At 34.3% G+C, this 23,023-nt stretch overlaps 3 protein-coding genes across 6 annotated transcripts; 1 reads left to right on the top strand and 2 right to left on the bottom strand.

Moving 5' to 3' along the window:
* Positions 1-130: 130 nt before the first annotated feature.
* On the bottom strand, positions 131-12,934 carry LOC123871223. Its single transcript, XM_045914879.1, is given in 19 exon segments — positions 131-350; positions 754-927; positions 1,320-1,446; positions 1,808-1,968; positions 2,297-2,575; positions 3,770-4,066; positions 4,520-5,069; positions 7,918-8,275; positions 8,369-8,436; positions 8,948-9,081; positions 9,178-9,260; positions 9,488-9,564; positions 9,654-10,992; positions 11,083-11,163; positions 11,271-11,333; positions 11,623-11,695; positions 11,778-12,393; positions 12,515-12,741; positions 12,828-12,934. Coding segments are annotated over 19 exon segments (4,899 nt in total). The 5' UTR covers positions 12,862-12,934; the 3' UTR covers positions 131-192.
* A 455-nt stretch (positions 12,935-13,389) lies between these two features.
* On the top strand, positions 13,390-15,604 carry LOC123871222. Its single transcript, XM_045914878.1, has 3 exons — positions 13,390-13,755; positions 14,636-14,735; positions 15,303-15,604. Exons 1-3 carry the CDS (start codon positions 13,555-13,557, stop codon positions 15,389-15,391), a joined length of 390 nt encoding a protein of 129 aa, XP_045770834.1. The 5' UTR covers positions 13,390-13,554; the 3' UTR covers positions 15,392-15,604.
* Positions 15,605-16,725: 1,121 nt separating this feature from the next.
* LOC123871221 (myosin regulatory light chain sqh) lies at positions 16,726-21,960 on the bottom strand. Of its 4 annotated transcripts, none has more exons than XM_045914874.1 (4): positions 21,775-21,960; positions 20,657-20,852; positions 19,667-19,805; positions 16,726-18,711 (listed from the first exon to the last, which is right to left on the bottom strand). In XM_045914874.1, exons 2-4 carry the CDS (start codon positions 20,844-20,846, stop codon positions 18,516-18,518), a joined length of 525 nt encoding a protein of 174 aa, XP_045770830.1. In that variant the 5' UTR covers positions 20,847-20,852; positions 21,775-21,960; the 3' UTR covers positions 16,726-18,515. The 4 variants fall into 4 exon arrangements, with proteins under 4 accessions (XP_045770830.1, XP_045770833.1, XP_045770831.1 ...); XM_045914877.1 differs by lacking the exon at positions 21,775-21,960 and adding an exon at positions 21,652-21,773; XM_045914875.1 differs by lacking the exon at positions 21,775-21,960 and adding an exon at positions 21,467-21,613.
* Between the last annotated feature and the right edge of the window lie 1,063 nt (positions 21,961-23,023).

The raw sequence follows: 23,023 nt of genomic DNA, 5'->3' as shown, positions 1-23,023 counted from the left end.
GATTTTTGTGCCTTAGAAGATTTATATGACATGTGAAATGTTTTACAGTAGTTTTTGTGTAAAAAATTGTAAGTATTAAATTAAATTGTTGTAATGGATATTTAAAATATAAGAATAAAGTTAAAATGCATTTACTTAAAACATATTTATTATCATGATAATCCTTAAACTACACTGTTTTTTAATAAATTTTCAACTTGCAGACACTTGATATCTTGAATTTGAACTTGATTTAGGTATTCCATTTAGCTTGAAATTAATCGGATACATATTTTCTTCTGTGCCGAATATTTTCTTTAAAGCTTCTCTGGCAGCCATTTCCTTAGCTGTTGCCACTGTTTCACCAAACCCTAAAATAGACATAATGTACTTATTACTAAAATATATTGTATGAAAAATTGGTCAAGTGCAAGTTAGACTTGCACATGGAGGGTTCTGTAAAATTATACAGGAAATAACACAATATTTTTTAAAATTTTCCTGGCAGTCATTTTGAAATTTTTATTATTTGTTGTTATAGTGGCAATAAAAATACACATTCTGTCAAAATTTAGAAATTGCTACCTATTGTGGTTCAAGAGATATAGCCCACTACACGCACACTACAGAAAAAAAAAACGGAACAAATTTAAAAGGTGTCACTTCCTCTATTAAAAAGTAAAAAGCTAGGTACTTTGAGTTATTGTCAAAATAGCTCTTATCATAAAAATTAACTTAACTAAAAATTAAAGAGCAATATTAAATTAATAATACCTGATGACAACATTTTCTTGTCCAAGTATAGACCAACTCTGTAGCAAGCTAGTAGTGTGTTTTTGCCAACTTCTCCAATCAACCTCGGTTCCAATTCACTGCCAGTTTTAGCTATCAGATCAGTCAACATTGTCCAAGGGTCTTCTATATACCAGAATTCATTTACATCTTGCCCTGGAAAGTATCAACTTAATAAAATATACATACAAGTGTAAATTAAAAATTTATAACACCCCCGACAAGTGAAGGTTACAGTAACTAGAAAAAAGCTGATAACTTTCAAACGGCTGAACCGATTTTCTTGGATGATAGCTAAGAACACTTTCGATCAAGCCACCTTTCAAACAAAAAAAACTAAATTAAAATCGGTTCATTCCTTTAGACGCTACGACGCCACAGACAGATACACAGATACACACGTCAAACTTATTACACCCCTCTTTTTGTGTTGGGGGTTAAAAATGCACATAGCTCATGCCCAACCACAGCTCTTCGGACAGCATATAGAAATGCATGTATGCAAGCATAGCTAGTGGTAAATAATATAATAATGCAGTATAGTTTACCTTGTAAATTTGTAATAACAAAGTCCCTCACAAAATGTGCAGCTTGCTCTTCACTGGAGGAACGTAGTAAAGCTCCAACAATAGCTCTAAAGGTATTTGCTAATATTGAGTTGTCTACTGGATATTCCTAAAATGTTAAAGAAACTTGTAGCTGTACAGGTATTTTAATTGTAGTACAAATGCAATTTAAATTGCACTTTGGTTTCAATTATCATGTATGCATAGTTAACTGTATCTAAACTGAATACTATCTACACAGTCTGCGAGTAATTACCATGCAGTTATATTACATGCAGAAAAAAATATTTACTTATTTTAGTCAAAAAGGTGTGTAAAAGCTAAATTAAAAAAAAATAAGACACGAATAAGACTGAGAATAGGTAATATTTGAAGTTTGAATATAGAAAACCATAAATTTTTATGTTAATTTATCGAATCAGAAAAAAAATCATAAGCCACAAGTCTGCCCTTAGCCAGGCTTATCTTACATCAGCTAAAATGATATCCTTTGTGCCAAGTTTCAAAGCCACGTTTGCTAGAATTTTCTCACTATTCAGATGACTACAAACACCAGCTATGCCTTCCTTGGGAAACTTTGGCAACACAGTCTCTAAATAAAGCTGAATATATTGTTCCATGAATTTTCTTCCTGAAAATGAAAACAATAACAAAAAACAACCTTCTTAGAAAATCTATATTTTTTATTCTACTGGGACTTGTGAAGCACACATGGGGCTCAGCATGTTACTTAAAGTGAACAGTATATGATTAGGTAATTGTATAACAGTATATGGTGTTGCGAATATCTTGCTGTCATGGCCATTTCACACAAGTGCCAACAAAAACTACAATGTTTCAACTCAATCAGCTGGACTATGTACAAACTCATAAGTAGCAAATAGGTAACAAACATCAATTTTTATGTCTTAAATAAGAATTATCAGCTAATTAATTTCCATACATTTTAAAAGCCTTACCTTCTTCAGCTAATTCTCTGTTGTCTTTCATTTTTAAATCAAATTCCATTTCTTTTTGCTTCATTTCCTCCTTGATTACATAAGATCGGTCGGTAAAGGCTTGAAGTAGAAGATCCGAGTCGAATTCTTCATTCAGACGTTTTCCGAAAGCGTAAAGCTCTGCTTCTAAGTTCCACTCTAAGAATGTGTTTCTTGGGTTCGTTACTTTACCACCCTGTTTATCTTCACGACGCTTTAACTCCATTAAAGTGGGTGCCACCCAACGGTGGATTTTTTGTCCTTAAATAATATTTTCATTAATATTTGGGGCAGGTACCTCTAGGATCAAAACTCAGTCAGGAATTAGGTTAGTTAATAATTAAATACACAACTTACTTTGTCCACCAATATAAACATTTTTGAAACTTTGCGTTACTATTGGAATATAACGTCTAATGAAAGCCATTGCAGTTTTTTTAACAGTAACTTGTTCAATTTGATTATATTTCCGCTCTCAAAAACAACATTTTTATTGCATTTATTTGTCAGTGTCAGTTGTCATGTGTCAATTCAGTTGTCATTTGCAGCCACAGACAGCCAATCATAGTCATAATCTATGACTTCTATGAGCCGTTGGCCAGTGTGGCCATTGATTAAATAATTAACTAAAGGTTTTCAAAAAGTGTTGCTCCCTGGCGAATCATATTTTAATAATAATATTTCACTCTAGTAGAAGCGAAGAAGATCTCAATTCTCAAGATGAAGAGATCTCAATTCACTCAGTCAATTATTCGTCGGGGCCATCGAAATATAAATAAGTATCTAACTAGTTAACTATATCACATTGGTCAGGGCGGATGCGCATAATTTATCCCAGCCTAGGCACGTAAGTCATTCATTAACTAGCCCAAAATTCAAAATTCATCATTTCACAGTTCACACAGGCAGTTTGTCTGTCTGAACTCCAACCCCTAGGATTTGTAAAGCACGAAGCTAGACGGTTGATTCGGTCAGTGATGATATCGTAGACTAGAGATCTTCAATAAAAAGTTCTTATAAATTATCCAAATTAAAAGATAGTCGAAATTCCCAGCTATCATCAACCATAATTTAATGTACTCTCTTCAATTCCGCACATCATTGGCGAAGTAAATTGCGCTCGTCTGGTGCAGCTTAAATTAAGTTGAAAGTACTTACCAATCTTTCGGTCCACCGTGTCATACAAGTAAAAAACAAAACTTGAAGAAGTAAAACATTATACAAAAACAATATAAAGAAGATTACAAATACAATATTAAAAAAATATTAACTTTAACTTCTTCGAGTCGCGAGAAATCCTCGTACCGAGCTAAAAAAACCGCGTTTCGTTTTGTTTGTTGGCGCTATAGTATGGTTGCTATAGAACGACGCTGATGTGTCGTAAAGAGTAGAAGTCATTTCTAAAGCCTGGAATAAAAAAAACAATAATTGATGTTAGTGGAGATTGCCAAATACCCTCAACTTTAGCTGATGGTGATAGAAATAAAAAACTTACACCAAGGGAAGTGCTTATGTGATAGGAATCGACTGAGCTATTTACACTCTGCAGTTTTTGGTCTGGCATTTCTTTCAAAACCGTGGTTTCCGTCGATCGCATCACTAAACACGACAAAAGCCTCCGAAGAAATGGTTTTTTAGGCTTAGAATCGCCAGCGTAAGGCGGTGCTTGGATTGACTTGGCCGAATCGTTCGCATCAGAACATAAAGAATACGCCGACGTTCCTAAGTTTGGCGTCGCAGACTTCTTATGACCTGTAATTTTTTTAGTAGATGTTTTAAGCACACTTCGACTCAATAATATCACAAATTCGAGTAGCAAAACAAATGTTTTAAGGACAGTCATCAACCACCAGCCTAGTTTAAAAACGCAAACACAAAATTGTGAGTTATGACCATCGATGTATATGGATGGGCCCTTCGAAGATAAAAAACGCGCTCAAAAAGTCAAGAGAAATTGCAAGTCTCTTGACTTTGTCAATGACGATGACGTAAGATTCAAGCGTATTTTTGCGGACGGAATTGAATGGGAAAGGCTAATCCATATACATCGATGGTTATGACGTCTTAATTGGATATTTTGATTCAATCATAGACCTACGATTTTTCTACATTTATGGATTCAATACAATTTCAGTAAATTTTTAATGGATGTTTTCCTACAAAACCCATGGAAAATTCGTAGTACAATATCCATATGCTCATCACCTTTAAAAATAGTATGAAGAGAAGGACTGGGTTTAGCATTAGCATTAATATTATTTTTATTATGCAAGCCATCCCCAAAGTGCGCGAAGGAAACTGTGTTTTTTTTCATGTATGCAACATTTGCATAGTGAATTTCCATAGATGATACCGTTTGTCGAGGAGTTGCTGCGAATGGCTTTATGTGTTTTTCCAATATATCTTTGTTTATATTGTTTCTATCAGCCGTAGAAATTCTTCTATCATTATTTTTATCAGCGCCAGAAATCATTCTACCCTTGTTGCTATCGGTACTAAAAATCATTTTATCGGAATGTTTTTGATTAGATTCGTTTTGGTTAGTATTGTGTGTCTTTATTTTTTGGGCTTTGTAATTATTCTGTTGTAGTATTGGCTTAACTTTTATTTCACCGACAGAAATAACATTGAAATTTTTCAAATTACAAGATTTACGCTGGTTAATTGTACATTGTATTGTTTTTTTAACCTTTTCGTATTGTTTCCGAGTTAGAATAATAGGCTTTTGCTTAGCAAATTGTTCTATTTGTAAAAATACCGTAGAGTCTCCTAACTTCAACTTATATGCCTAACATCGGCTAAAATTTAAAAAATTCAATATTTTTTTTCCTTTTATGAAAACACTAATTGTAGTGATTTGGGAACATCGATGTATAAGGATATGCCATTCCCATATAAATCCGTTTACAAAAATGAGCCTATAAAAAAATAAATATTACGTCATTGAACTCGTCAGTGAATTTGACGCGAGCGTCAACTCTCTATTATTAAAAAGAACAAGGATGGAATGGAGCTGTTTTGTGCAATATTTCGTCAATTTTTTTTTTTGCGTTAAAAATATTATTAGTGCAGATATGAGCATGTAATGAATCTAACAAAGAATTTTCACAAATAATATGTAATAATATAAACCATAACCAAAAAAACTTCTGTAGTACGGAACCCTCTATCAATGCGGCAGCTTCGCCGTAGCGGATGCGGAAGCCCGCAAAATCGCTAAAATATAACTACGTCATACGTACGACGTATACATACAAAATACACACATCGTTAAATAGTTAAACACATACGTAAACATACATAGTTAAATACATAAAAAATACATATAAGCATGTATACACTCAAACATACATGTATAGTTTTCGCGACTTGCAACATCCGCATCCGCGTGACTATCCGCATTGATTATTATTATTGTAGATGCAGATGTGGATGCCCAAATCAATGCGTAACCTTCACAATTGCGGGTGAGGATGCGAATATCGGAAACATCGCTAGTCTACTAGTACAGATATACATACATAGTAAAACAGTTAATTATATACAAACATACATAGTTAAATACTTACAAACATACAATCATAGTTAAATATATTCATGATCATAAGTAGTCTGTCATACGCGAATAAAAAGTTTTACTTCAAAAAAAATAACACGACTCCATTCTTTCTGTATTCCAATTGTACGATATTTTTGCGGCAAATATTTAATCATAGCAAAATTAAAAATATACCCAGCTTATACGTTAAATTAAATGAGAAAACGATATACTTACGAGTGAAATGTTATTCCATCTTTTTTTTGATGGATTTCCGTACGGTTTTTGCAAGATTTGACCGCACATGACGGCATTTTCGACAGTCAAAAACACGTGCGATACGATAAAGCGTGTGCGGCCGACTGATGCGTGATAAAGAGACTTTTGCCAATTCTCTTTAACTTGTGAGCGCATTTTTTTTCTTCTAAGGGCCTATCCATATACATCGATGTTTGGGAAGTATACATATTTAATCATGGCACCATTGCAATGTCATTTGTCAAAATATTGATGGCCATTTTGTCACAATCGTGAGTAACTTCGGATCACGCACACGCTTCTTTTTTACCGACCCCGGAAATTTGTGTCATTACTCAATACTGCTTGGAGGTAAGTTTTTTAAATCTTTACTACAGTTTACTCATATAATCCATTACCAAAATTAAAAAAATCATTCAGATATGTTCGTTAACTACAGAAATATTAGGGCAGACAATGTTAGGATACAATCTGTAATGTGATGTTTTTCTAACTTCGTCTGCCCTTAGGGTCGTCAAAATTAAAATAAGAACTTTCTTTTTTTTGTACTATACTTATATGAAAAAGTACCTGGTCTGTATTTTTTCTTACTCTATACCCTCTATACCTATTTAAAACTGTTATGTATCTGAATAATTACCAAAACGTAGATATATTGTATAAATAACTATGTATTTCCTACATAACAAAATGTAAAGTAAGTTGATAAAAGAGTTGATTTCTGGCGCATTTAAGGTGTTTTAAATTAATGTTTGATAATAAAAGGTTTCTTTAAATATAATGTTACTAGGTTTTTCCTGTGGCGCTGCCTGCGTGAATGTTGTTTTTTTTATTGATTCCGCATGAACCATGGCTTTTTCACGATAAAAAGTAGCCTGTGTATTAAGTCAGGGTAAAATTTATTTCCATTTCTAATTTCAGCCAAATAGGATAAACAGTTGAGACTTGTGATGTAGGAGAACTCCTGAAGGAGGATATTTTATCCTGAAATCCACGGTTTCCGCGGGATTTATCATAAACCAAAGTTCACGCGAGTGAAGCCGCGGGCAAAACCTAGAAATTTTATAAGAAAAAACTTTTATTAACAGACATGCGCCAACTACTCGTAAAAGTGCTAGAAATGAACTCACTTTTTATATTTGAAGAAAATTAACAATTACAATATATACCACTATAAATTTATATTTGCAATAGTCGATTATTTTAATTTTATTTACAGGTAATCAAAAAACTCTAGACATGAATCGAGAATTCGTAAAAAAGAAAAAACGATCATATACAGTTGCTCACAGCCTAGACATGTTGGATTTAGCATTAGAATGCCTAAGAAAAAGACAGTTTTACGATTACTACGATTAAAGTGTTTAATTCATTCATCATATTTCATTTTTATTTACGATATCTTTGTGCCACCCCTGAATTTAAGAACGATTTTGGACAAAGTACGCCCTAACTTCGTCTACCTAAATAAAAGTATAAAATATATAAAATTAAAAGGCATTAAGATAGTGTATTTGGACTTTTGAATAATTTTATCTTATTTATATTTTTTTGATAAAATTGGCATTATGTTTAAAATAAATTTCCTATGCATAGATGAAGTTTGGAATTTCACCTTAACTTCGTCTATTTTTTTAACGGTCATTAGCTTGCCTAAACTATAAACAGTAGGTACACTTTCATACACACATAAAAAGAACTATTACCATTGGACGATGTTTGTCAGACATAACAGATTTTTTTACATCCGATTGGCGGAAAATTTGAAAAAACGGTCAAAAGCAGACGAAGTTAGGGAACTCTACGGTACTTGTACATTGCGATTCAATATTACATTCTGTTCTGTAAAAGATTCTTTATGTGGTGCGCGTGCAGTTACATCTTCCTTCGATAAATTATTGTTTTCTTGTTTGTCAAGTACACGCCGTTCGTTGCTAGCCGATAGTTTACCAGACAGTGTATCGGAAGAAGCTTTGGGTGCTACCTTACAAACTTCTTTCTTTTTGTTCAATGCCTGAGTTCCTCTTTCCTCTGTTTTTTTTACTCCACGTTTTTTCGATAGAGTTTTCGATGCTGTTGATATTCCTTGAATGCTTTTTTTTCTTCTTAAACATTCTTTTGGTAATTTAGAAATGCTATATCTGGTCATTATTCCTTTTGAACTGCTAAAATATAATAAAATTACAAAAAAAGCAATTAAACCAGCATTAAACTAAATAAGTAAATACTTAATTTCAATCAAATAAATAAAAATGAACCGTTTTTTACTACAGCAACAGTATTTTCTCCTTTGGTTTTCGTGATGACTATAGAAGACTGTATGATCCTACAGAAAACAAAAGTAAATAAATAATAAATAAATCTTTAAATACTGATTAATTTATCATTAAAACAGACTAATGTTAAACCCTGTCTCCTGTGAAAGTAATAACTATATATTATAATGAATATTCGTTTGGATATACCTACTACATATATCAAATATACAAAAATTTAATAATGTCGTTAAAATTAAATTAGCGTTAGAAGTTGATCCCCTAATAATATTCATTTTTAACAAATATAAGCATTCGATCATATTATGTAGTTCTTACTCAATCTAGTATTAAAAATCCCAATAATTATAACGTAAATAACCAATGTATTTAGCATGTAGGAAGTTGCTACAGCAGTTTTCTTAGTAATGAGGGTAGTTATTGACAAAAAACATAAGTGTTGTCATACTTAATGATCAAGACACACGGTCGTGATCGTGTGTCGAAGTAAAGTTCGAATAAGAATCTTATAAGAACGGCGACAGACGGCCAGTGTGTATAATTAATATAGATATTAGATACCTTGGTCATTGCATTTCCATCTTTCGTCGGGTTCCGTGTATTACGTACAATACCCAATAGCTCTCTTATTTCTTTATCTCTCTCATTTGGGTCTGGTACTGAGCAATCATCACCTCGATAGTGCTTGACTGGAGCTGTAAAAATAAGCATACTTTTTGAAATAACTTCATTAACTTATTGAAATAATAAAACACGGTCCCGTTTTCTTTTACATTGGCTATTACTCTTACCTATGAAATCTGAGTTGATGAACGAATTATCTTTGCCTCTGATTTGAGTCAGCTTTGGACGCGAACCTGCTCGACCTTCTCGACTGAAATGTATAACTTTTATCGTATTGTATGGATGCTCTATAGTGAGTCATTTTTAGTGAAAGAACGGCTTATTTTTAACAAACCTCAATCATTGAGGTTTGTTAAAAATAAGCCGTTCCTGCACGAAGCGAAATATCACACTTCTGTGCTATAACTAATATTTATCCAGAAAAATTTAGAATTATTTAGGTTTTTAAATATAAGTATAAAAAACTAAAAATTCTACCTGTGACAAATTTCTAAACTATCTCTGACATGTAGTCTTGTTTCTTTTGGCACAGCTTTGGAAATTTTTTGCGTCTCCTGTAAATAAATATTGAAAAGCAATAAAATATAACAAATGTAGCGTCATTAATTTTGACTATTAAGTATATAAAACACAATTAACTTACTCCTGAGTACGTAGGTATATTTTTAATTTTCTCAGATAACATCAAAAAGTTTTCGGTAGAATTTATATCAACTCCATCCGCAGTACTATGTGTCGGAGACTGCATTTTTAGGGTTTTTCTCACTGACAGACCAGTGTCAAAATTACTTTGCTCAAGTAAAACATCGTATCGTTCCCTATCACCGTTAATGTTTATTGCAACCCTAGACGTATCAACCTTAGGGGCAAAAAGTTTTATTTCCGCGTTATGTTGGTCTATTTTGCCGACACCTCTCAAAAAATTGTTTACAAGTGCTCGCTTTACTTATTTCTTTTCAGTTTCTTTAGGATCACAGGCTTTAGAATTATGTCCAAGATTTGCAAATTCTTGGTTTCCTAACCCTGTAGAGTAAGGGCAATAACAGCTTACGTCTTTTTTGAAATTATTTACTCGGTGCTTAGATTTATTTTTGCTGTCTTTATTTTGAGTTGAAAGTATGTGCTGGGGACTAACCTTATTCATATTGTTATTTTTTCTTAAAACATGATTACCCGTTTCAGCTATTAAAGATTTATTTGGTACAGTTTTAGCTGGGGAAGGGGATCTACTGCGAGGTGACCTGTGTTCAGAGTTATCAACAGACACCGCATTGTTATCCCTTAAATGTCTCTTCATTGCTTTTGATTTAATATATTTCAAATTTAAAGATTTGTTTGGTACAGTTTCAGCTGGGGAAGGCGATCTTCTCTGAGGTGACCAGTGTTCAGAGTTATTAACAGACACCGCATTACCATCCCTTGGCTGTCTCTTCATTGCTTTTGATTCAATATATTTCAAATTTAAAGATTTGTTTGGTACAGTTTCAGCTGGGGAAGGCGATCTTCTCTGAGGTGACCTGTGTTCAGAGTTATTAACAGACACCGCATTATTATCCCTTAGCTGTCTCTTCATTGCGTTTGATTCAATATATTTCAAATTTAAAGATTTATTTGGTACGGTTTTAGCTGGGGGAGGCGATCTACTCCGAGGTCTATGTTCAGAGTTATTGACAGACACCTCATTATCCCTTAGCTGTCTCTTCGTTGCTTTTGATTCAATATATTTAAAATTTTTAGCTATCTTTTGTGGTAAAGGTGGTGGTTGAATAATTTTCACTGGGCTATCTTCTTTATCATAGGGTCTTGGGTAAACGGATATAATAACTAGTGGACTTTTACAATCTTTAAGGACGTTATCTTGATGTTGGATATTAAAAGTATTATTTTCAGAGGTTTCAACGTCGCAATTGCATTGAGCTACTGTATTTTTGAAACCTTTGGGTAGTTGGTTAAAATTTACTTGTGTAGCTTGTGCTATATTTCTGTAACATTGTTTAATAATAATAATTAATTATATTATGACGATTGTTTATGGGACTTATTTTTTAAAGGGAATATGACATATCACTTGCCTATGTTCCTTACGATTTGGGTCAAGATTGATGCAATTATATGCATAACATAGATCAGTTTGAATATTTGAATCTTGGTGACTGTCAAAACATAAATATTATAGTTATCAGCAGTAGAATTTATTTTAATGCCTGATGGAAATTTAAAATTATTATGTATAGCTGCATGTTAGCTAAATAGTTCTTACCGTGTCCTATATTCATCGTTATCATCTAAAGAAAACCCAGTTGTTTTTAATTTTGAAGTGAATCTGGAAAAGTGGTTAAAATTTACAGTGTGTAGTTTTTAAAATTATGAATTACTAAATGATACCCTCGACTTAATTTGCGTTGATCGAGGTCTTTAAAAAATTCCGTGGAAACTCTTTGATTTTCTGAGAAAAAAAGTAGTCTGTCCCTCACCAGAATAGATCTATCTTTAGGTATACCAAAATATGACTAAATTGGTTAAGCGAATGGCCCTTGAAAAGCTATCAGTCAGGCAGACACACTTTCACATTTACCTATAATATTAGTGCGGAAGCTGTATTACAAACTTACGCTGGGGCATTTCTGTTGATGTTTGGACGATTTCTATTCGTGGTATTAACCAGTTGCACATAATTTGTTGTGACTGAAAACAGCGCAATAATTATAAATTTTCAATCTATGTATGTAAACTTGTGTTTTGTGATAATTTATGAAAACAAGCTTACTGGGCTTATCATTGACTGTCGCAGCGCATTTTAAAACATATTGATCATCTCGGGTTAATCCAAGTTGGCCAACTATTGTAACTTTGCTTTTTTGTGCATTCACACTTTCAGATTCTTCATAATTTTTATTATTTTGACAAGCACCACCAAAATTGCTATATTTATGATTATTCGGCTCAGTTTTTTTATTATTATGATTCTTTTTCTCCATATTTAATGAGCTTATTAACCGTTTAGAATTCGTAATATGTTGTGTAGAAATATCTTCATATTTCGTATTAAAGAATTTGTTTGATAAATTCGTACTTTTGGTCGACTTTAATGCATACAATTTTTCACGTCTTTTTCCTTTTACCATGACATAAACGTTTTGAATTTTAATGGAACTCTCTTGATTTGATACTGTATTTTCAAGCTTTTTCGTCGTTCTTTCACGACACTTGTTAAATACTTTGGATGTCTGAGTCTCAGTTGCTTTTGGTATAACGGTTACTTTTATCATAGGTTTATCTTCAATTGTACAATTTTTTCCATGTTCTTTACTAACTGACAAATACTTAATGGTATTACAACTCTTATTAATCGAATTAACAAGAGAGTGCTGCTCATGAATCAACTGTAATTTCAATAGATTAATGTTTTTTTTTATTATATTACAACCAATGTATGTATTAAATAATTATAATACTTACTTAAGTTTCACAAAATATATTAACGGCTAGGAAGCAAGGACTAACCTCCTCCGTCGTTTTGTTTAATATAACAGAAGAACAAGTCCGTTTATCTGATTCGTGTGATATGGTTGATGATCTAATTTGTCTTGTTATTTTCTTATGACAATCTTTAATTAATCGAATATCAGTTTGCCATGCAGTTTGCTCTTTAAAATCTCGACTAAATAACAAATTTGTTTCATGAGTCCCGTTAGACTTCTTCACTGGGGGGATAAGGTAATCCAGTGAATCTGAAGGTAAATAACAAACAAAAATGCAAAAAAAGTAAAACAAAAATATAAAAATAAAACAAAATGTTAAATGAAACAAATCTGACCAAATGTATCAAAATGTACGCTACAATCGCCCATGTCGTAAATTTTGAGGCTATTTTAAAATTATCAACATTATTTTTAATATCGAAATAATTTTGCCACCACGACATTGACACGTCTATGACTGACATCATGATATGCAAAGAGTATGTATCACTACGTGATATGACCCAGACACTTCAATGTTTCACGATAATAAGAGAAAAGTTCCTACTTCTTATTTAAATGCCAAAAAAGTAACTATATAAGTAACTGAAGTAACTAATATGAAAACATTATGAAAACTGAAACATGACATGAAGGGAAGGATTATTAATGACGGCAGACAAATATTTATTTCAATAAGCGGAGTCATATTTTTCAAATTCAATTCATACAAATACCTATCCATTAAATCCGGGGGATTACTTAAAAGCGGAATTAATGAAATAATTTAGCGCAAACTGTACTTAACTACTATTCTTTAAGAATTTGAGGGTAGTCAGTAAAATGATTCTACTATCTATGGATGACAAGCTGTTGCAATTTTTATTCTGTGATCAACTGACGTTTATGATTTATGTATTTCATAACGTACAACCAAGTGTACAACTCACGGGTCACGAAAGTAAATTATCAGTGCAAAAAAGCAATAATTTCGCTAAATACTTATGTGTACCTAAGACACAACAACTTTATACATGCAACCTAAGTAACCACCTACTAAATTTTTAAAATCAGACACCTGAAATGATGATCCTGGAGGATCGACTGATCACCCAAATGATTATACCCGTCTCTAATAATACGTTTTTTAATACGAAATGGGAATCTAATAGGGAACAACTATGCGCTTATGACATGCTCTACCACCCTCCAGATTACAATCCTAAGTCCGCTAGATCTGACCGTCAGGAACCTAAGATTATTCGCCAAAACATTTGGGACCAGGTATTTACCTACCTAAGCAATCCATCCATTCCATATAGGTAATAAAATATATAATTTAGGTAGGTAAGCGAATAACGATTACCCAGCTGATTTGTTTTTGTAGGTACAATCAGTCGTACGCCTCGTGTTCAAAATAAACTCACTTGTTGTTTATAGCGGTGATAGTCTAGTGGTTAAGACGTCGGCTTCCAATTCAGGAGGTCGGGGGTTCGATCCCGAGCATGCATCTCTAACTTTTTGGAGTTTGCGCCCTTTAAACAATTTAATATCACTTGCTTTAACGGTGAAGGAAAACATCGTAAGGAAACTTGCATGTTCTCCTTATTGTTCTCAATGGTGTATGAAGTCTACCAATCCGCACTTGGCCAGCGCGGCGTGGTAAACTATGGCCTAAAATACCCTTCTTTTAGTAGTGACCCGTAGAGACCCTTTTAGTAGTGGGCCGGTGCTGATGCTGATGATTCGCATGCACTGTAATTTTACCTGTACTATTATGTATTCTGAGCTTTTACCTTACTTTCTATTGATTACAGATAGATTTGTCTTTACTCTTTACTTTGGGTACCTACTAGGTAAATAGGTATGTTACGACCGGACCGTTTCCAATCCGGCAGGGCTGGTTGATCCGCTCCTGAATGACGTCTTTCTTAATTAAGGCATTCCGAACCTGCTTTTGACGATTCAAAAGAACTTGAAAAAGTCTAATTGAATAAAAATATTTTGAATTTGAATTTCGTGAACCTCTGGGCTCCACGAGGGTACGGAGTGTAAATACCTATACCTACTCGGCTATGACAGCAAGTATTTCTTAAGTTTCTAGTTCAGGTATCTACCTAACATAAAAAAAAATTAATGAACTGAATTAAATCTTCTATCATAGGAATTCCACAAAGGCATTGCTTCGACGACGCACTTTCAGCTTGGTCGGCCGAAGTGGAAACCCTTAGATTTGCCAACAAAAGAATTTGTTAGAGTCCAAGGTTAGCAGTTAGCACTTTCTTCTTGTACCGACTTTATGATTGGTAAATTTGTCCTGTCAGACCTACCTACGAGTACCTAAGTACAAGAACGAATCTTTTTTTAAAATTCAGATAAGTAATTAAGTACAACTTAACCCTTGACTGCAATCTCACCTGGTGGTAAGTGGTGATGCAGTCTAAGATGGAAGCGGACTAACCTGGAAGGGGTAGGGCTGCAATTTTTATTAAACCCATACCCCTTTGGTTTCTACACGGCATCCATTCGTACCGGTACGCTAAATCGCTTGGCGGCACGGCTTTGCCGGTAGGGTGGTAACTAGCCACGGCCGAAGCCTCCTACCATCTTACTCCGAGATAAATCGTTAATTCGGTAGGTAGGTACCTACACCAATTAGAAAAACTTTTTTTACTGAAATGGTTGGCCTGGTGACTGTAACGGCTGCGGCCATTTACGTTTTGGATATCTCCCAGGTTGCTTTTTGTGTAGGAAAATTATTTGGAAGGAAAACTTTCAGAAGTACATAATCCTAAGTAGGTAACTAAATGAAAAATATGTTTGTATTTCAGTGAAAAACGAGAATCCCCATATGCGCATTCACGGCGTTCTGGAATGGGCTGTGCTTCTTAACGAAGGCAAACCAAGCTTATGTGATTGATAAATACCTTACCTATGTACTTTACTTTATAACTTATCTCATTTATTACATACACCTACTTACATAATAATATTAAGTTGGTACTTATCTGATGGCTTCGACTAGAGTGATAGATAGGTACCTACCTAACTACCTCGTTGAATAGAATTTCAAAAACATTATCAAATTCTTTAGAACAAGTTTCTCTAAAAATATATCGTGTTACGTATCTACCGAACGTGTTTTTAACACTTTAGCGGTAATTAGGTTGAAATTTTTCAGCATAATTACCTACCTAATTAAGGCGATAACCATGGAGCTAAGAATCAGGCTTAGTTTAGGTACTACTAAGCCAACGAATTTGTATTTTTCTATATTTACCTTATTTATTTTTAACTAGTTTATACCCGCGACTTCTTCCGCGTGGACTAAATAAATTTCAACCCCCTATTTTTCCCGCTTAGGGTTGAATTTTTAAAAATCCTTTCTTTGCATACGTCTACGTCATAAAAGCTATCTGCATGCTACAGCCCGTTCCGTCCAATAGTTTGAGCTGTGCCTTGATAGATCAGCCAGTCAGCTCTTTTTTATGTATTTAGAAGAATATTATAAGCATGAAAAATAATATTATAAAAAAGCTGATAGCCAAGATAGGACATCCGCCTCCTGGAGTTTGGGGGTTCGATCCCGGGTAGGCATCTCTAACTTTCGGGGTTATTGCGTTTTAAGTAATTAAAATATCATTTTTAATTCCTTAAATCATCGTGAGGAAACCGGCACACCTGTATATCTCCATAATGTACTCAAAGGTGTGTGAAGTTTATCAATCGGCACTTGGCCAGCGTGGTTGACTATGGCCAAACCCCTTCTCAACTAGGGAAACACATAGGTACCTACCTACTGCACCCCGAGGAGGCGAAAAACAACTCGGCCAAGAAGCTGCTGTTTCTGGCGGCAATTAGTATTGGACGAGAACTGTAAAACGGTGGCGATCACAATAGATCGGCAACGGTCAAAGTGATACAGGGTCTGAAGCGCCCTGCGTAGCCGCCAAACCAACAAGATGAAACCCCTTCTCATTCTGAGAGGAGACCCATGCTCTGTATTGAGCAGGCGATGGGTTGACTTGGTCATGATGAGGAAAATAATATATCCTCTCTACAATCAAGCGCTAAGCGTGTGGTATTATCTATAGATGTATTTTGTCCAGCACACAGAACAAATGAATACTAAAAGCTAAGTAGACTTAGCTGATTCCTACAATAACAGGTGGCATTTGAACTACGAAGACTACGAATCTACGTTTTCAGTAAAAACTAAGATTTTTTTGTATATATAAAAATTAAAAACACTGATAATAATGAGAAGAGTTTATTATAAAAAACGCAATAAGTACATACGTGATTGCATAGTAAATGGTTACATTTCTAAAACTTAATAAATTGCCATATAATAAGTATGGTTGGACCTTATTTTTAACTCATAATTCATACTTAAGTTAATTACAGTTGTCTGCTAAAACGGAATGATTTTACTTAATACTTTGTTAAATCATTCATTATAATATCAATCACTCTTTTGAATCAACTCTTAATAATTTAACTTTTTGATAGTTTAGAGCTAAACTATCGCAAAATTAAAACAAAATCAAGATAATTTAAGAAGTTTAAGACCAAGATAATTTTATTAAGTTGTAATATCATAATTTTACAACATATTGGTTGAGGTACATTTTAGCTGAGCACGATAAATTAGTGTTTTGAAAAATATAAGGCCCACTTGCACCAAAATCCTTGATCACGTTTAATTTCTAATGCAGTCACTTTTTGACTTTATTTCATGGTTGACAAGAAAAAGACGATAGAAAATTTAATTTAAACTGGTTTAAAATGTTGATGCAAGTCGACCTAAGTGACTTATGTTGTAAGTTTATGTGTCCCTATAAACTGTATATGTATACAGCCCACATAATATACAGGATACAGATCCAATGAATACTAAATGCATCAATAAATCAAACGTCACACCCAATGTTCATGGGCTTTTAGGATTATGTTAGCATTAATTTGTTATGTCCACATGCATCGGTCTAAAACTATAGACAAATTTCAGGTAGCGTTTGTTGAATCGAGGTGAACAACATAAATGACAAAATTTTGACTAAAACGCAACGTATGGTCATAAAATACACGCAATGACGCATTTTGCGACAAAATCTGTTTGTATTCGCTTTCACATTTACTATGGATAAGAGCCAACCTCAAATCATGACCACTGTAATGACTCATTTCCTGTTTTTTGGTAACACCATACAACACTAACTATGAGGAAACCAGTTGGCGTTTCCGATCATATCTTTTTAACGATGTAGTCTTAAACTTATATTAGCTCATGTAATTTTCTGGAATTAATTAGTAAGTATATCATCATTTATCTCCCTAAACAAATGCATATAATATAAAATCAATCAAAATGCAACAAATCCATATATTATGTAGTACCTATCTATCTTTAGCACCTCGCTGACATTCGAGATTGTTGAATTCCATACAATCATAACTTAATATCTAAACAGATTCCTCTGATACAAAGTGGATTAGTTTTTGTGAATAGGTATAACATAAATACATAGGTAAGTATAACATGATTACAAAATTTTAATAAAAATTGATAAAATATTAATAAGGCAGGTTTTAACGAAATTAGCAGGTTTAAACATATTATGTATATAGATTTGGAAAGTCTACAACTTGAAAAGGCCAACAAAACGTTGCAATTACACAAAATAAAATTTTACAGAAAAACGAAAAAAAAAAACTGAATGAAAGCTGCTGAAACATTTTAATCCATATTGGAGCTTTGAACTCTATTTTAACACAATTTTATGGCATTTTGCTCAGAAATAAATGATTTCGATTTGTATTCCAGATCTTTAAAAAAGTATTTTCCTCAGAAGCATAACTACATCATTTTGTTCACCGCCTCCTCATTAATTTTTCACTTATCTTTACCCATTACCTTTTTATGGATGAAATTATTTATCCCAATTAAGAAAACTCAATTCGGGATAGCTGTTACAACTAATGAAATGGACCTTAAATTTGGGGCATAATAACAAACCTGCCATATTAAATACATCTTAATCTTATTGTTCGTCCTTGTCTTTGGCGCCGTGTTTGAGAATTCGCGTGAACTCGACATAGTCGAAGAGCCCGTCGCGTATGGGCGCCTCGCGGAGCATCTCGTCCACGTCGTCGTCGGTGAAGCGGTCGCCCATGGTGGTCAGCAGCTCGCGCAGACGCTCCTCCGGTATCACGCCCGTGTTCTCTTCATCAAAACACCTTGAAAAACGTTGGATAGAAGCAAGTGTTACCATGACACACAAGGAACAACAAGCATAATCCATACTAATATCATAAATGCGAAAGTGTGTCTGTCTATCTGCTAGCTTGTCACAGCACAACAGTTTAACTGATTTTGATGAAATTTTGAACAGAGTTAGCTTACATCCCGGGGACGGACATAGGCTACTTTTATGATGGAAAAGCCAAGAGTTCCTACAGGATTCCTGAAGACGCATCCGCTTAACCGATTTACATGAAATTTGGTAATGTAGTATATGATGTATATGATGTAGTATATGATGTAGTTTGCCCAACCTCTTATCCCGCAAAATCTAACAGTTCCCAAGGAATCTTTAAAACCCTACGCGGATGCAGTCGCGGGCATCCTCTAGTTTGCTATGATCCGCCAAAACAGACGAATCTCTATGGTACAACGTGCAGCATGAGATGCACACCTCCTGCTTTCCATTAAGGCAGGAAAAGTAAGCAAGCAATATACAACACAACATAGCCTAGCTTAGCTAGGGTGGAAGATGGACACGCGTTTACACCCTAGGGTAGTTGTTTATTTATTTATTTATTTATTTATTTATTTATTATGAGGTACGCCCACGGCATGTCCACAAAACACTTAAAAAATACAATAGACAGTCAGTCTTATTCAGTGTGACACACCACTTACGGGCACACACAACTTATGCGGGTAACACAATGAATAAATGACCGATCGCATAATATTAGCATATAATAAATTTGGAAAAAATATATAGCTCCGAAGGATAATAAAACAAAAACAAGATAATATTAACAAATATTTCCTAAAAATAATGACTGAATTTACTTATTACTAAATATTTTTTATCAGTTTTTAATTATTAACTATGCAAATACTATGTTTTAAGTCCTTTACGTTCCAAAATGAATGAAATAGGTCATGTAACCTTTAGCATACCCAAAAGCATTTTTGATGACATCTTCAGGATCAGTTCCTTGGAGGCGCTCACCAAACAGTGTGAGGAACATAGTGAAGTTGATGGGCCCCGGTGCCTCATTCATCATACCCTCCAGATAATCCTCTGCTGGGTTCTTGCCTGCATAATGGTATTAATTTCTTAGTTCATGTAAGACTAGCTGGTGCCCGACTTTGTCTGTGTTATTATACAAGATTTATTGCACAAGAAATTCAATTTTCATGGTGGTCATTTTGATTTTTTTATATATATTTGTTGTTATAATGGCAATACACATTCTGTGAAAGTTTCAACTCTCTACTTACTAAGGTTCTCTGGATTTAGCCCGCTAACAGACGGATGGACGGACAGCGGACTGTGAATGCTTAGTAAGGTTCCAATAGCAACCGTTGGGTATGGAACCCTAAAAATTGACACCTTTTGCCTGATGAATATAACATTTGTAGAGGCATGCAGCCTCTTTTAAGACTGGCAGCTGCACAAGAAGCAACACACTTTGCAGCTGTCACTTAGAGAACACAATTTGAATTCGGAACGATTCAAAATATCTTGCTGGCCTGGACGAACCCCGGGCAGCGGTTTCAACGAATTCACCTTAGAAACATCAAGACCGCAACACCTCGGTCTAGCATCAAGCGCCGGCCCTCGTTTTATACCACAGTTTTATTATAACTACAGCCATATTGTAAATAATTGTTCATATAATACAAAGTGTAAATATGTAAGCAGCATTTCATTTATCAGTAACATTCGCTGCTACACATTGTACAATGTTTTTTAATAAAGAAAATTATGAACATACTAGTCTGTGCTAGTATGTAGTACTTAATCTTTACATACAAGAATATATAGAAAAAATTATATTCATCCATTTTTCACATCTGTTTGATTCATCGTTCAGTAAAAATACAGTCACATTTAAAAATACAATGAAATTGTAAAGATAGGCATTATTGTTGTACGTGACTTACCAAGAGAAGCAAGCATGTCATGGAGGTCATCTTTATCAACAAAGCCATCCCTGTTCTGATCAATCATGTTAAAAGCCTCCTTAAACTCTGCAATCTGAGCTTGGTCGAACATAGCAAACACATTGGAAGTGGCGCGCTGGGCTCTCTTCTTGTTGGTGCCACGGCGGCCGGCTGTCTTGCGGGACGACATGATTTACTGTTGACAGTAAAACTTACATGGGTACTGGGTAAAAACATTCTATTGATGATAATTCAAAACTGAGAATAGGTAGGGAAGTAGGGTAGTCTTATTCACAGTAAGTACTGCTTTCATTTTTGACATACAACAATATTGAAATGCCTATTGAAAAAGGAAGCAAAGAAATTTATGGAGTACTTATCATCGTTAGAACTGAATAACATCTTACTCTGACTATCTTTTGATTGTATAAAGTTATAGTTGGTCTCTCGACTTCTAGGAAATAGAGTTAGTATACACAGACTTTTAGTTAAACAATTTTATGTGTGATTCTTTAAATGACTTTGCATCATTTAACTTGTGTTCACAGCATAAAAATATTACTGTAAGATTTACACATATGTAGTAACAGAATTGTTTCATTAATAATGTATTTAAGGATATTTCTTCAGACTTTTTTTGGTAAATTTCTAAAAACAGGTAGCAAATTGAAATAATGATTATACTTTTAGTTAAGTAAATGACTTAATTAAAGTTGGATACATAGTACATACAAAGTAATGAATACTTAAACAAGCCCTTATCATATACTGAACACCAGCAAAATCTGAATTCCACACTTCCAGAAATACCTTTGTGAAAAATATCGTGTGACAAAGATTCAGATGCTTCAGATGTCAGCAACCGCAGCGGTGAGTCACCTCAATACATTTACCCATACCTGCTTATTTTAAATCGAGAACGAAAACGACTGTAACTTTAAGTAGGACACAATGTCACAACAAACGATCTCAAATAAACTAAATAAGTAGCATACCATATAAGGTATCGAATTCACAGCACAGGCTTTGACTCATGCAAGGATAAAACGAGTATTGCAAACACTGCACCAGATGTTATAAAACTTATAGTTCTAGAAACAAAAACGCCATACTCTTACTTGTTATTTCTGCAAAGTGAAGTAAAATAGTGAAGATTTGGTTCACAATTATTTAAATGATGTAAAAAGTAAAATTAATCTTTCAGTTCCTTTCGTCCGTAGTCCGTCCGTGGCGTATACTACAATATATGTATAGCAGACTATAGTGTATAACACACTGACACAGCCGTATATTTTGTATATTATTCACAGACCAGTGGACCAGGAATACCCATGAGGAATACAGAGTACAGGATTTATATTGGCTGTGATTAGTGGTGATTTTTTTTTCTTCTCTCGTCTGGCTTTACACTGATTAGCCAATGTCAAGTTTGTAGAGTTATGGAAACTATATGTATATGTATGGACTTCGTCTGTGCCGGCGCCCGCCGACATACACACGGCGCCCCTTTAGAGCGCTTCCCAGTCAGTTCCACCACAAATAAACACCATCAGAACACAAAAACCGGCCACTTCTAACAAAAAAAGCATTCCAAAAAGTCACAACACGCGCGCCTGCAAACGCCACCACAGACGAAGTCCTTAGTGGTGATTATTATGTTGGTAGGTAGGTGTAGGTACAGACAAGGACTTCGTCTGTGTTGGCGTTTGCTGGCGCGCGTGCGGTGCCTTTTTGGAGTGTTTTTTCTTTTTTTTGTTAAAAATGGCCGGTTTGTGTTTCACTCTACGGTTTCACTGGTGTTTTTTGGTGCTGGATCTGACTGGGTAGTACGCACGTATGTAGGGGAGCGCCGGTACAGACGAAGTCCATACTTATATAACTTCCCTAACTTGTAAAGAACTACAAACTTGACATTGGCTAATCTTTGTAAAGCCAGACGAGAGAAAAAAAAAGGTACAGACAACATATTATCTCTGTAGAGGCACCAGCGAGTAATCACTTTAGAGGCTACGCGTGCCACGACGTAGCGTAATTCGTTAGTTGCATCTAGCCCGTTGTATCATGTTGACGTTTACAAATTGTAACTTAAAATTGTGAATTATAATATATATATTTTTTAGTGTTCATTTCTTTTGTTTTTCTTTCTACCCTGGTAGAGAACACGGCGCTATATATACATCAAATATCTGTACAAATATACCTGTACATTGGTGACTCGGACTTTGAACTACCAGGGTAGCGCGTGTTAATTTTCTTAATTAAAATAAAGTAAAGTAACGTAAGCTAGGGCAACTCAAATTAACACGTGTAAGGAAGTGAAAAACTAAAACACTTTAAAAATGGCGCAACCTACGACAGTAGTGAAGG

This window comes from Maniola jurtina, chromosome 13 (genome assembly GCF_905333055.1).
Source record: "Maniola jurtina chromosome 13, ilManJurt1.1, whole genome shotgun sequence".
Lineage (NCBI taxonomy): Eukaryota > Metazoa > Arthropoda > Insecta > Lepidoptera > Nymphalidae > Maniola > Maniola jurtina.
The sequence above is the reverse complement of the archived record's forward strand: the minus strand, read 5'-3'. Positions and strand labels throughout refer to the sequence as shown.